The sequence below is a fragment of the Trachypithecus francoisi genome, unplaced genomic scaffold (assembly GCF_009764315.1).
Source record: "Trachypithecus francoisi isolate TF-2019V2 unplaced genomic scaffold, Tfra_2.0 Lachesis_group18, whole genome shotgun sequence".
Taxonomy (NCBI): Eukaryota; Metazoa; Chordata; class Mammalia; order Primates; family Cercopithecidae; genus Trachypithecus; species Trachypithecus francoisi.
In genome coordinates, this window is record NW_022681463.1 from 38,604,144 (window position 1) to 38,617,517 (window position 13,374).

A 13,374-nucleotide genomic window follows, 5' to 3' on the forward strand; every position below is an offset into this window, starting at 1 on the left:
CATTCTTTCCTGAGCTAGTCTTTACTATAATGTTTAAAAAATGGTGATTCCACATGTTCTCACTCATAGGTGGGAACTGAACAATGAGATCACTTGGACTCGGGAAGGGGAACATCACACACCGGGGCCTATCATGGGGAGGGGAGGGGAGGGATTGCATTGGGAGTTATACCTGATATAAATGATGAATTGATGGGTGCTGACGAGTTGATGGGTGCAGCACACCAACATGGCACAAGTATACATATGTAACAAACCTGCACGTTATGCACGTGTACCCTAGAACTTAAAGTATAATAAAAAAATAAATAAATAAAATAAAATAAAAATAAAAAATGGTGATTTTTTTTCTACTCCAGTAGGTACTTTGCATTTTACTCTAAGCAAGAGCCCTCCTTTCCTGTTTACTTGTGTTTCTACTTATTATTGTTATAGACTCAGGTATTTGTATTTTCTTCATTATCATCTTTAATTATTTGGGTGCTTAGATTATCTCAGATTTGGCCGGAGGGGGCCCTTCATGCTGGCTCCTGTATGCTTGTGACATACCCCTTCATTTTTGGGGGCACTTCCTTTCATTCCAGCATAACAAGTTGTTCAGTTGTACAGGCCCTGTATCAGTCCTAGAATCAGCCATTTCTCCAAGAACCCTGATTCTTTTTGGTGGGGAATAGTATTAGACACCAACTGGGTGCTAGATGTGTTCATTGCTGCAGGACGTCTTTGGATCTCCAGTACACATATATTTATATGTCCACATATATGGATGTATTTTAGAAATCATAGGCCAGGCGTGGTGGCTGCTACCTATAATCCCAGCACTTTGGCAGGCGAGTGCAGGAGGATCACTCAAGCCCAGGAGTTTGAGACCGCCTGGGCAACATAGTGAGATCCCATCTTTATTTAAAAAAAAAATTAGCTGGGTGTGGTGGCACATGCCAGTGGTCCTAGCTGCTCAGGAGGCTGAGGTAGGAGGATCACTTGAACCGTGGAGGTTGAGGCTGTAGTGAGAGCCGTGATTCTACCATTACCCTCCAACCTGGACAGCAGAGCAAGATCCTGTCTCAAAGAAAGAAAGAGAAACAAGCCCACACTGTGACTTCTGCTTCCAATCCATTCCCACAAGGTTCTTTCTTACCTGTCCTGTTCTATATTTATGTTTTTTCTTCCTCAGTAAGAATCTTTCCTCTCAACAATATCAATATGTTTATTTCTCACTTAGTCCCCAGATATGTTTAAAATAGTTTTACATTTGCTTTGCCTGTACAAGTTCAAAAAAAACAAATTCACCGAAAGGTCATTCTTGCGCCTTCCCCTCCCACCTGCTCCCCACCCAAGTCTGAAGGTGTATAGTCAAGCACTGTCTATGTATGGCCTGGATTCTCTCTCTCACTCCCTTTTAGTGGAAACTGATTCCTTTGGAATAGAGTGGGGCTCATTTGTTTCAGTTTAAGATTCCCTTCACTCTTTCCTTTGATTGAATTTTATTTCCTTTTTTAAATATATAGAACATTTACACGTTGCTAAAAGTTAAGTTATACAAAAATTGTATACTCAGAGGTGTCACTTCCTCCCGTATCCTTGACATTCCTGCCTCCCCACACCTTTCACTCCACACTTGGAGGTAATGAATGTCATTGTTTTACAGTTTATTCTTCTTGTGTTTCTTCTGGTGAAGATACATAAGCATGCACACACACTGTTTTACCTATGTATATCTATATATGTATGTATGTGTATACACAGTTATGCACTGCATAGCAGTATTTTGGTCAGTGATGGACTGCATGCATATGCTAAGGTGTTCCCATAAGATTATAATAAGTACTTTGACTATACCTTTTCTGTGTTTACATACAGAAATACTAATGGGTTACATTACCTACAGTGTTTAGTACACCAGCATGCTGTACAGGTTGGTAGCCTAGGAGCAACAGGCTATACCATATCGCCTGAGTGTGTAGTAGACTATACTGTCTAGGTTTGTGTAAGTCCACTCTGATGTTCGCACAATCACAGAATCACCTAATGACACATATTTCAGAACATATCCCTGTCATTAAGTGACATGTGACTGTACATAAATATATATATTTCCCCTTTCTCATTTTTTAAAGGTAATAGTCTGTATATGCTCTTTTGCACTTTGCTCTTTTCGCTTCAGTATATCTCCTAGAAATCACTCCATATCAGTTCATAAAGCTCTTCATTTTTTTTTTTACCTCCATCAAATACTCCATTGTGTATATATATGATAGTTTATTCATTCAGTTTCTTACATTTGTATATTTACATGGCTTCCAATACTTTGCAATGATAGTAATGAATATTGTTCGAGATGTATCTTTGAGATAAATTCCTAGAAGTGAGATTACTGGGTTGAGGGTTAATGCCTATGTAGTTTTGTGAGATATTAACAATTCTCCTGTATTTTGCTTTCACACTAACAGTGTATAAGATTGCCTGTTTTCCAGAGAATTGCCAACAGAATGTGTTGTGCTACCTTTAATTTGTGCCAGTCTGATGAGTGAGGAATGGTCCTGCGTACTTTCAAGTTCCTTTGCCTTTAGTTGGTGCTCTGATCCTTAAATTTCGGATCCATATTTAGTATTTTGGCATTGAAGGTTAACTTTCTCTTTGGAGGGATGTGTTTCCCTGTGCTTTTTCTAACTTCTCCACACGTCTCTCTGTTCTTCTTAAGAACTTCCCCTTTCATGCTCTGTACATCCTCAGGTTTGCAGTAGCAGGTGGGTAGAGAGAACTCTTGGAATTTGGCTTCTGCTTACAGGAAACATAGAGATCATGACACCCGCTGTCTCCTTATACTGCTGAAGGTTTGAGTCACCTGTAGATTTGTTTGCACAGCATGTTTTTGTGTCTTTTGAGGTGGTTATGTAAGTGATAAGATTTGAAGCCAGACAGTCATTGTCCTCCAGTCGCAGCCGTCCTAGTTGTGAGCTTTTATGAATTTAAATGTAGCTTATTTGTAACCACATTCTGAGTCTTTACAGGGTTGTGCAGATATCTAACACATTTTTGGACTGCTTTTCTTCATGTTAGTTGGTAGTAAGGGAATACATATTTATTTCAATAGTCAATGAAAAAGATCAATGAAAAAGAAAAGAATTTATTTTTCCTCCAAAAGCAGAATATATCCCTGAATGTGATATATTTTGCTCACTATTTACTTTTTTTTTTTTTTTTATAAGACAGAGTCTCAGTCTGTCGTCCAGGCTAGCGTGTAGTGGCGTGATGATCTCAGCTCACTGCAACCTCTGGCTCCCAGATTCAAGTGATTCTTATGCCTCAGCCTCCCAAGTAGCTGGGATTATAGGCGTGCACCACCACACCCAGCTAATTTTTGTATTTTTAGTAGAGACGAGGTTTCCCATGTTGGCCAGGCTGGTCTCAAACACCTGACCTCAAGTGATCCTCCTACCTTGGCCTTCCAAAGTGCTGGAATTACAGGCATGAGCCACAGCACCTGGCCTCTGTTTACATTTTTATGCTCTCTTATTTTTCTTTGTCAAAAAATAAGGACAGATTTTAAAAGAGGGTGAGAAATAAATGTTGAATGTTTTGGCTGCTTCTCTAATCACATGCTTGCCAAGTTTCCTTTCCTGGTTCTATCCAGGGACTGAAGCTCAGTTACTTCCACAGTTAGTTTGTGGCTATGTTTTCTTGCTGTGCTACCTGGTGGTTGGATGAGAAAGTGACCAGAGTGTTTGCAGTGCTCCAGGCTCCCTTGTTCCAGAATGCTGTGGGGGGAGAGAGGTCCTGAGCCAGGGGTGGAGGAATGTCTACTGAGTTGATGTCATCATTCTTTTATTCTTTTTCAGCTACAGGCTTACTAGTGAGAAACTTCCTATTACTTTTTAAATTAAACTCTTACCTGACCAGGTCCCTATAGACAGCCATACTTTTAAAGTGGTTAATAGTTATTTACTTAAAACATGATACTTTGCCATTGGTTGTGCTGTTTGTTTTAAAACATAAATGAAATAACTTAGGGACATACCATGTGAAAACAACATTACATATTTTTCTAATTGTATTCACAGTTCCAGTATTTATTTTGGTCTTTTTACTTGAATATTCTCAGGTTATATGAGTTCAATAGTGACTTTCTTTTATACTATCAACTTATAATGTCAAAGTGACTTTTTAAATGAATAATTTGGAATACTAATATTTTAACGTATTGTGTATATTTATCATACTTTTCATTTAAATGTAGGTGAAGACAAAGTATTTTGGAGATACTTCTTGTGTGGAAAATATTTCAAACTTTTTTTTTTTTTAAATAATGCACTTTATAAGACTTTACAGGAATAATAGATATTATTTTTTTACTTCATACATGTTTGGTCCAAATTTCTTATATATGGTATTTATTTTAAAAACCCAAACTAACAATTGGTAAAAAATAAGGTTTCACAGAGTGATTTTTATCCACTGCCTCCTTAACTTGATGAAAATTAAATTGTTTACACAGCAATATTTTTAATATGGTTTATTTAATCTTCTAGAAAGGACAACTGGGCAGACCAATTTTGGATGCGCCATATTGGAATGCAAAGCCAGCTCCCATGCCTAACATTGGATCAAAATATGGAAGAAAAGCTACTTGGATAGGTGCAAGTGGGGACCAGACTTTTTTACGAATTGATGAAGCACTTATTAATTCTCATGTACTTGCTACATCAGAAATTTTTGCCAGTAAACACATAATAGGTAATACCAAAAATAAATGCCCCTTCCAAACTCTTCTTGATTGATAGTAAATGGTTTATCTTTCCCTGTAATGAAATATACTTTTATAGCTTTTTGTTTTCTTTCTGGTCAAAGAAATGTAAACAAAGCCTATAAATGTCTGTATTTATATGTGTCTGTGTGCTGAAAGAATGGAATAATTGGGAGATCTGGAAACCACAGTATTTGTGAGCTAGACAGTAGTAGAACTAACTATAAATTCTAGTAGGATAAAATCCATATTGGAGTAAGAGATTTTTATCTATTGTTTCTTGCTAAATAATTGTTAGAAATTAATTTTTATGGGAGGTTATATAAATCAAACTTTGAAGTTTCACGAAGACCAACGTATCAATCTATACTGTGTCCATGATACTGTGAATAATTATATAATAGAGTCGTATAGCAAGAGATTAGGAGCATGTGTTGTGGATTTAGACATGTTGAGGTTTTACTCCTAATTCTCCTACTTAAAGATTTTTTAATTACTTAGCCTCTTTCATTCTCCACTTATTCATCTGAGAAATGGAGATAATATTACTTACTTTATGGGTTTTGGGGAATTAAAAAAGGTAATAGATATTAAAATTATATATAAGTGTTTTTTTCTTAAGGCTTGGTACCTGCTTCTATATCAGAACCTCCTCCATTTAAATGCCTTCTGATAAATAAAGTGGATGGGAGTTGTAAAACTTTTAATGACTCAGAACAAGAGGATCTGCAAGGATTTGGTGTGTGTCTTGATCCTGTATATGATGTAATTTGGAGGTAAGCATCTCAGTTTATAAAACAGTAATAAATAAGTTTTGATGCAGTTATACTCTTATGGTAATATAAACTTTATTTATAGGTGGACTTTTCACACATGAGTACTCTCCTGTTTATCTAATAACTGCAATTCTGTCTCAGTGATTCACAGGGACCTTTATAGTATAGCATAGTGGCTAAGAGCATGCATTTTGAGCAACACTACCTAGGTTTATCCCAGCTCCACAACTTGCTTTTTGTGTCACCCTGGACAAATTCTGACTGTGTGCCTCAGTTTTCTCATTTATGACATGGGGATGTTAGTACTACACAGTGCATAGTAGGTGCCATAGAAGTGTTTGCTATTATCATTATAATTATTAATTTTACTGTTGAGAGTTCTGTTGTTATTTTTAGTCTGTCATCAATTCTGTTTATATTGTATATAATTCATTCTATTTTTTGTTCTCATAATTATTACTGTGAGGAGGAAATTATGCTAAAGACAATAAAGAACAAAGAAGATAATTGAGCTTGCCCTTTAGAAATGTGCGTTAAAAATACTCTTACTGGTAGAGAAATATACAGGATTATATGCACTCTGGGAATTATTATAAGGTAGAGATAAATAGGGCACAAAAGAGACTCAAGAATTGCATGTGTTTAAAATTTATTGTGGTGCTTTATATACATAAATGAATAAGTAAGTTACCCTTCTTAGGGTTTCTAGCTTTGGATACTAATAGGAGGTGTACCCTGCCGTCACCACAGTGTCTCATCACAGGGCTGAGCACTTCTTTCCTTTTGCAACCGGCTTTAGTAGGCAAGATTCCAGTGAGTTGAAAGGTTGAAGTGGTGTGAGTGAGGAGAGTAAGGAAACTTTTTCACTGTCTTCCTTCTTCTACCCATGCCTGCTTGCATTCTCATCAGACAGCCAAGTTCTGAGAGGCTACATGGTAGCAATGGGATAGACTATCTCAAATGCCTTGCCAACTCCTTGGTAGTTTTCTTCCTTGTTCCAAAATAGAGATTAATCATGAGGCTTGCACTCAGAGTGAAGAGACTGCTGCACTTCCCAGGTTGCTGGCCAGCTTACTCTCTTATTTGGGCATTTTATGAGAAGGCATAGTGGCCAGTATTGAGTTGAGTACATCTCAAATCAATTACATCTCCCTGGCAGCATGGTGCAGGGTAGATGAAATAACAAGAGACTATGGGTGAGTGGTCTTTTGTGATCATTCTTAGGCAGACATGAGGTATTAAGAACCAAAGTTAGAGTGGTCACAGTGGGATAGGATGGAGGGGATAAAGAGGAGAATAGATGTAAAGATAGGATTGGCTGCAGTTACTTACTGATTAGAAGTCAGTGTTCAAGAGACTTAGTTACCAAAGAGCCGGCTCTGGTTTGGACTTAGGTGTAAATTGATGTTTTATTGTTTTGTAGTTTTTACATGTTTTATTTTTAAAAGAAGAAAATTGGCATTAACAAAACAAAAATAAAAATTGGCAGTATGGAATCTGTTTCTGGATGCGTTCACTAAGTTAGCAATAATGGTATAACTAAGTCTAATGGCAAAAACTTACTTGAAATAGAACCATTTCCCTGGGGTCTTAACAGAACTCTGAAGTATGATATTTAGCTGGTCAAACCTTGTCTTTTTCACTTATGGTGGGAGCAATGGGACAGATGATCTCAGATGCCTTGCAAGCTCCTTGATCAGTTTCTCCATTGCTGGAAAACAAAGATTAAGAGATGTTTTGGTAAAACAGCTGAGAGGTATTTTTCTTTAAATCAGGATCAGAATTTCTGTTATCCTGACTTCTGGCTGCTTTGTGTCTTTTGTGTTTTTCAGTGGGGCACTTATACTTTATAATTATCATATGCATTGCACATCCAATATTAGCTTACTTTGACTTTCCTTCTGGCCTGCATCTGCTTCCTTTTATATTCTTCAGGAGCAAACTTTGCCTGAGTAATTTGAAACATCTATAAAGAGCAGATAAATGTTAAGAATACCTATTTTATTTCCCACATACAGATTTACACAAATAATATGTGAATTTGTGTTATTTAAAAAAAAAAAAAAAAAAAGCAAAAATACATACAGGAAAAAGGATGGTCATACTCTATATCTGTTTCTTTTCCCATACCAGATCCCACTAGCCTTCTGTGTGGATCACAAGTATGAAGTTTGATTTATATTATCTGCCACCTTTTAAAATGCATGTATTTTTCTTTTTATGTAAATAAAAACATTCCTACTTTAGATTTTTGCTCAAAAATAATTTAGAGATCTTTCCAAGTCAGTATTTCAAAAACAGCTTCATTATTAAAATTGTGGAATTCTATAGTCTGGATATACCAAATATACTTAACTGTTTGCCCATCAGTGAACATTTTAGATTTTTTTAATATTACAATATTACCTACAATGCTACAGTGAACAAGTACACAGTTATCTACATACAGAGTTTTATACACATGTGGGAGTATTTCCGTAAGCTAGCTTTTAGAATTGCTGAGTTAAAAGATAGGCTCACAGAATTGTAAAATGACTGAAGTAAGTCTCAATCACTTTAGAAGTTTATTTTGCCAAGGTTGAGAAGATGCCTGGGAAGAAAAGACAAGCCACAGAGATCTGTGCCCTGTACTTTTTCTGAAGAGGTTTGAGGGCATCAGCATTTAAAGAGGAAAAGCGAGCAGGAGGAGAAAGGGAAAAGAAAAAATTAGAGGATGTGGTCACATTCTTGTAAGGTTTTGATTAGGCTTACTGAATCCACATGTTGCACATGAAAAGGAAGGGGTAGAGGAAACAGTGAATTTTGTATTTGGAGTTAAAGTAAACATAGAGTAGAGGAAGCAGTCAAATATGCATTCATCTGGAGTGGGTGGGGCTTGGTGAGGGTTGCAGATAATTTCTAGTCTCTTCTTGTCCCTTACCATGAATTTTCCAGAACCAAAAGGAGATTTTAATCCATGGATATTAGAAACTATGTGTTTCCATTATTTACCATCAAGAGAGTTAATGAAACTGTTGAACACTGAAGACCAAGAGAAAATCTTGAAAGCAACTAGAGAGAAAAGAATGATCACCTGAACAATGAGATCAACAAGACTTCCCAAAAGCAATAATGCAATAATACTAATGCTACTAATTATAGAAGCTACCATGATATAATTTATTTTCCCCCAAAGGCTATTTTAAGTGCTTTTGAAAAATAATTAAAAATTTTTTAATTGTGGTAAAAATACAATGTAAAATTTACCATCTTAATCATTTTGAAAGTCTGCAGTCAGTAGTGTTTAGTGTATTTATGTTATTGTGAAATAGATCATCAGAACTTTTTTTTCTCGGAAAACTGAAACTCTATATTTATTAAACAACAGCTTGCATCCCTCACTTCCCGACCCCTAAAAGAGGTTGGGAAGTGGAGATAGCTTTTTGAAGTTTTTGTTACAAAAGAGATAAGAGAAATGGGATGATGAGGATGTTGTGGGTTCCTAAGTTTTTATTGGTTTTTACTGTTTGTTCATATGGTTGAACATCCACATCCATTCTATCTGTGCTTCCATTCTGTGGATAGCATTCCATGTCCTTGCCCATTTTTGCTATGGATTGATTGTTTCTAGCTCTTATACATTGAGGATATTGTAGCTTTGTCTCCATGTACATTTCACATTTTTCTTCAACTTGTCCTTTGTCTTTAAACTGTTTTAATGGGGTATTTGTTGAGTTTCATATTTATATGTATGCATCAAAACTTTAAGTATACAGTCAGTTGCTGTATTTTTTAAGTATTATAATCTACATTACTGTTTTCAAATTATTTCATGTTTAGTGATGTAGTTTTTTTATATGTTTAGCTTAGATCCATAAGATAATGAGCTATATTTGTTCTCTTTGAACTGACTGTATTATTTATTCTCTTTGTATCATCAGTTATGTTTTAGGAATTTTTTTTAAAACAAAACCACATGGAGGAGCTGTAATTATTCTTTTTCTTTAAAGGTTTCGACCAAATACTAGAGAGCTGTGGTGTTACAATGCAGTGGTTGCTGATGCCAGGCTTCCCTCTGCAGCAGACATGCAGTCCAGATGTAGTATTCTAAGTCCTGAACTTGCCTTGCCAACAGGATCAAGGGCCCTCACTACCCGATCTCATGCAGCTTTGCACATTTTAGGTAGGGTTGCCATTTGATGTACCATTAATTCACATAAATGTGTGCTGTCCAGGGGTTTTTTTTAGAGTATTTATCTTTATATGTAATTCTGTCTTGTTTGTTAAATAATAATAATATAAGAAATAAGTTAAATCCTCTGAGAGGCTAATTCCACAAAAAACAATACCTGAGACCTGTACTAACACCATCAAAGATTTATGTATGCACATTTGTTTAATTTTCCCAGAGGTAGACCCTTAAAAATAATGTTTTTGCTCAACTTGAATGTATTAACTTTTAAAGATAAGATAAAATGTTTTTGCAGCATACTTATTTTGTAGCTGGAAACTTTATATCACTCTACATAACTATGTGTTTTGTTGCTTTTAAAAATGATCCTTAAAAAGACTCATTTTAAGACTCTAGCACTTGCAGTTGTGAAATCATATTCCTAAGTGTAATGACTAGATCATAAATGGAACTCTTTGTTTCTTTTTTCTTAAATTTCATTTTGGTTTCCATTGTAGACACCCAAACTAGCATTGATTAAGGTTGTGTGACACTAATGTGTCTTCCTCAAGTAGTACTTTAAAAATCAAGCTAATTTGGAGAGTTTCATAAAAGGAATAACCTTGTAAGAATTCAAAGGTTAAGTGATTTCAACTTTTCAGAGATCCAGTTTTCTGTAAAATGTTGTCATATGGCATGTTTAAATATGATCATCAATCAGACAAGGGAGAATTTGTATTGGTTTTAAGCATTCTTCCATTAAATGAAGAAAATTATTTATTTTAATTTATCCCCTATAGCATTTAATGTCATCAATACCATAGGACATTTTGATTTCAAGGAATTAAATTTTGTTTATTTATTTTTAGGTTGTCTTGATACCTTGGCAGCTATGCAGGACTTAAAAATGGGTGTTGCAAGTACAGAGGAAGAGACTCAAGCAGTAATGAAGGTTTATTCTAAAGAAGATTATAGTGTGGTAAACAGGTTTGAAAGTATGTATACTTAGGTTTAGGAAGTATTGTCTTACAACTGAAATATATATGAATCTTTTAAAATATAGATTATGATTTATATGTTCTAGGTCATGGAGGAGGCTGGGGTTATTCTGCTCATTCAGTAGAAGCTATACGTTTCAGTGCCGACACTGATATTTTACTTGGTGGTCTTGGTCTGTTTGGAGGTAGAGGAGAATATACTGCTAAAATTAAGGTAAAGTTCATCAACAATGTTGCCCTTTTTTGTTTGAAGATACTGATTTGTACTTAATTTATTATTTTATTATTTAATGTCTCTTTTTTTCCTTTTTAACTTGGCTTATTTTGTTGTTTTTAATGCTTCTTTTTTAAAAGGGATAGAGAAAACATTGCTAAAATCGAATACAGTAATACTACATTAGTAATTCATTAAAAATCAAAATTCTGTAAGAAGAGAAGAAATGAAAATTATTTTTCAATGATTTACTACTGAAAAAAGGCTATATCTCAGTCCTTTGTATGGAACTTCTGCTGGCTTAGCAATACCAGCGCCTGTTTATGTGGCTACTTTCTTATAGCCATTTTAATGACAGAGGAGGCACAACTGTTTAGGGACACTTTGATGTAGCTAAATGTTTTGAGCATTTTTAGTGCCAAATACTATGTAAACAGACATCTTCACCCCAGGAGTGGAGACCATGTATGAGTGAGAGATAGTGTTAGGGGAGGATTCCATGTGATAGGCAAACTAAAAATCATCAAGAGTCATATGTTGACTACACCTATTCGTGTCCAAAAGGGCCAACAATCATCCTAAACAAAGTATATGTTCATTCTTTGAATATCCACTAATAGCTTGAAGGTTCTGCTTCTCAAATTACCTGATTTTGTTCTAAAAGTGAAAGAAAAAACTAGTTTCTGCCTGGATTTCAATAGCAGGCTTCCCAAAAAAACTCGATTAAATGTCGTCTATTCAGGAGTTCTCTCAATAATATCTAAAAATGATACCAATATGTTAACACTCTTCTTCATGATGGTGGTTTCCAAGGACATTCCCCATGGAGGCTCAACTAGAACTGACAAACTTAAAGAAGTATTTGCTTATTTCTGGTTATAGTTGGAATACATATGCTAAAAAAGTAGATAATGTAAGAATGAATAAAGTAAAAATTTAAAGCTCCTGTAGGTATATGGAGTATAGTGATAGAATAATGATTAAGAACTCTTGTAGCACATGTATTTTGATAATAAGAAAAACAGTAGTTTGGCTCTTTTCAGTGCAGCTGCTTTAAGGTGGTTATTTTAGGATGTCTTGATTCATCCTCACGTTAGAGAAGCAACCTCAATGTATTATGTCGTTCTACTTGACAACGTCTAATAAGCTCATCAGGAAGATGTATTTTTTCTAGCTCTAAGAGATTTTTTATTTTTGCAATAGTGAACAACATAGTGGACCTTATCTTCAAACACTGTGGTATGTAGAATTATAGAGGCCTTCCATATATGTTGTTTTTATATTGGCCTTATTTTTCTTTTTCAAACTCAAATTCTACCTCACTCCTCCTGTCCTCTGGAAATGATCTTGCCTTTTGTATTCAATTATCCAGTGAGTGGACTAAGGCCTTTCAACAGTAGTCAGTCTTTTTCCCCCTCCCTTTACCTCTCTGTAATGTATACATTTGTTAAGCCCTTCTTTATTTTTTTGTTTTGTTTTCATACCTCTAGTTGTTTCTTCTATCTCTTTGTAGGTTCATTCCCTTCCACCTGGACACTGAATGTAGGAGTTCCTCAAAGACCCAGCCCTAGGCCCTCTTTCTTCACATATTCTCATATGTATCCTCTTTTAAGCCCAAAGTTTTAATAGCCATCAGCATACCATAATCCCCAAATTTGTATCTCCATTTCAGACTTCTTTGATGCATTTTCATATAAATATGTTAAAGGCACATCAGTTATCAGTCATAACATCTCAACTGAATTCTTGCTCTTCCACTGATCTCTGTCTCTCTCATGATTAGTACCATCCTCCATATGCTTGATACATAGGCCAGAAACCTAGACATTTTTCTTGATAGGCCTCCTATATCTCTATCTTCCCCACAAAAAAACACTTCTACCACTACCGTAGGCAAAGGTATTTGTCTTGGACTATCCCCCTAGCTAGTCTCTGTACATATTCTTGCTATACTTTCTGTCTCCATTCTCTCTCTCACCATTCCTACTTGAACCTACTCCAGTCAGATTTTTGCCCCCACCACTGACATTGCTCTTGTCAAGGACACTGATGACTTTCATATTGCTAAATTCGGTAGTCAAGCCTTAGCTCTCATCTTCCTAAACCAGTCAGCTGAATTTAACCCAATTGAGCTCTTCTTTGAAATACTTTCTTCCCTTGTTCCCAGGACACCACACTTCATTTTCCTTTTGTCCCACTGACTGCTTTTCTTAGTCTCCTGCTGGTTGCTCATCATCTTCCTGACCTGTAAATGTTGGAGTGCCAAGAACTCAGTTTTTGACATCTTTTAAAAATATTCTCTTCCTCATAGTGGTCTAGCCTCATGGACATTTATATTTATCTCTGATGACTTTTAAACTTGCAGACCTCTTCTCTGACCTTTAAACCAATATGTACAACAGCCTACTCTGTGTCTCCACGTGACTGTCTGATAGGCATTTTGGAGGTAACGTATTCAGTACTGTGCTTCTGATGATCTGCCTATACCTGCT

General features: G+C 35.7%; 1 protein-coding gene across 17 annotated transcripts in view; it reads left to right on the forward strand.

Annotated features, from left to right (window-relative positions):
- MYCBP2 (MYC binding protein 2) overlaps nucleotides 1–13,374 on the forward strand; it is a 299,211-nt gene that overhangs the window by 125,937 nt on the left and 159,900 nt on the right. For all 17 annotated transcript variants that reach the window (XM_033177503.1, XM_033177496.1, XM_033177499.1 and 14 more), the window contains 5 exons: nucleotides 4,530–4,734; nucleotides 5,367–5,520; nucleotides 9,510–9,682; nucleotides 10,540–10,665; nucleotides 10,755–10,882. In XM_033177503.1, coding sequence (XP_033033394.1) covers nucleotides 4,530–4,734; nucleotides 5,367–5,520; nucleotides 9,510–9,682; nucleotides 10,540–10,665; nucleotides 10,755–10,882 — 786 coding nt within the window. The remainder of the gene's footprint in view (nucleotides 1–4,529; nucleotides 4,735–5,366; nucleotides 5,521–9,509; nucleotides 9,683–10,539; nucleotides 10,666–10,754; nucleotides 10,883–13,374) is intronic.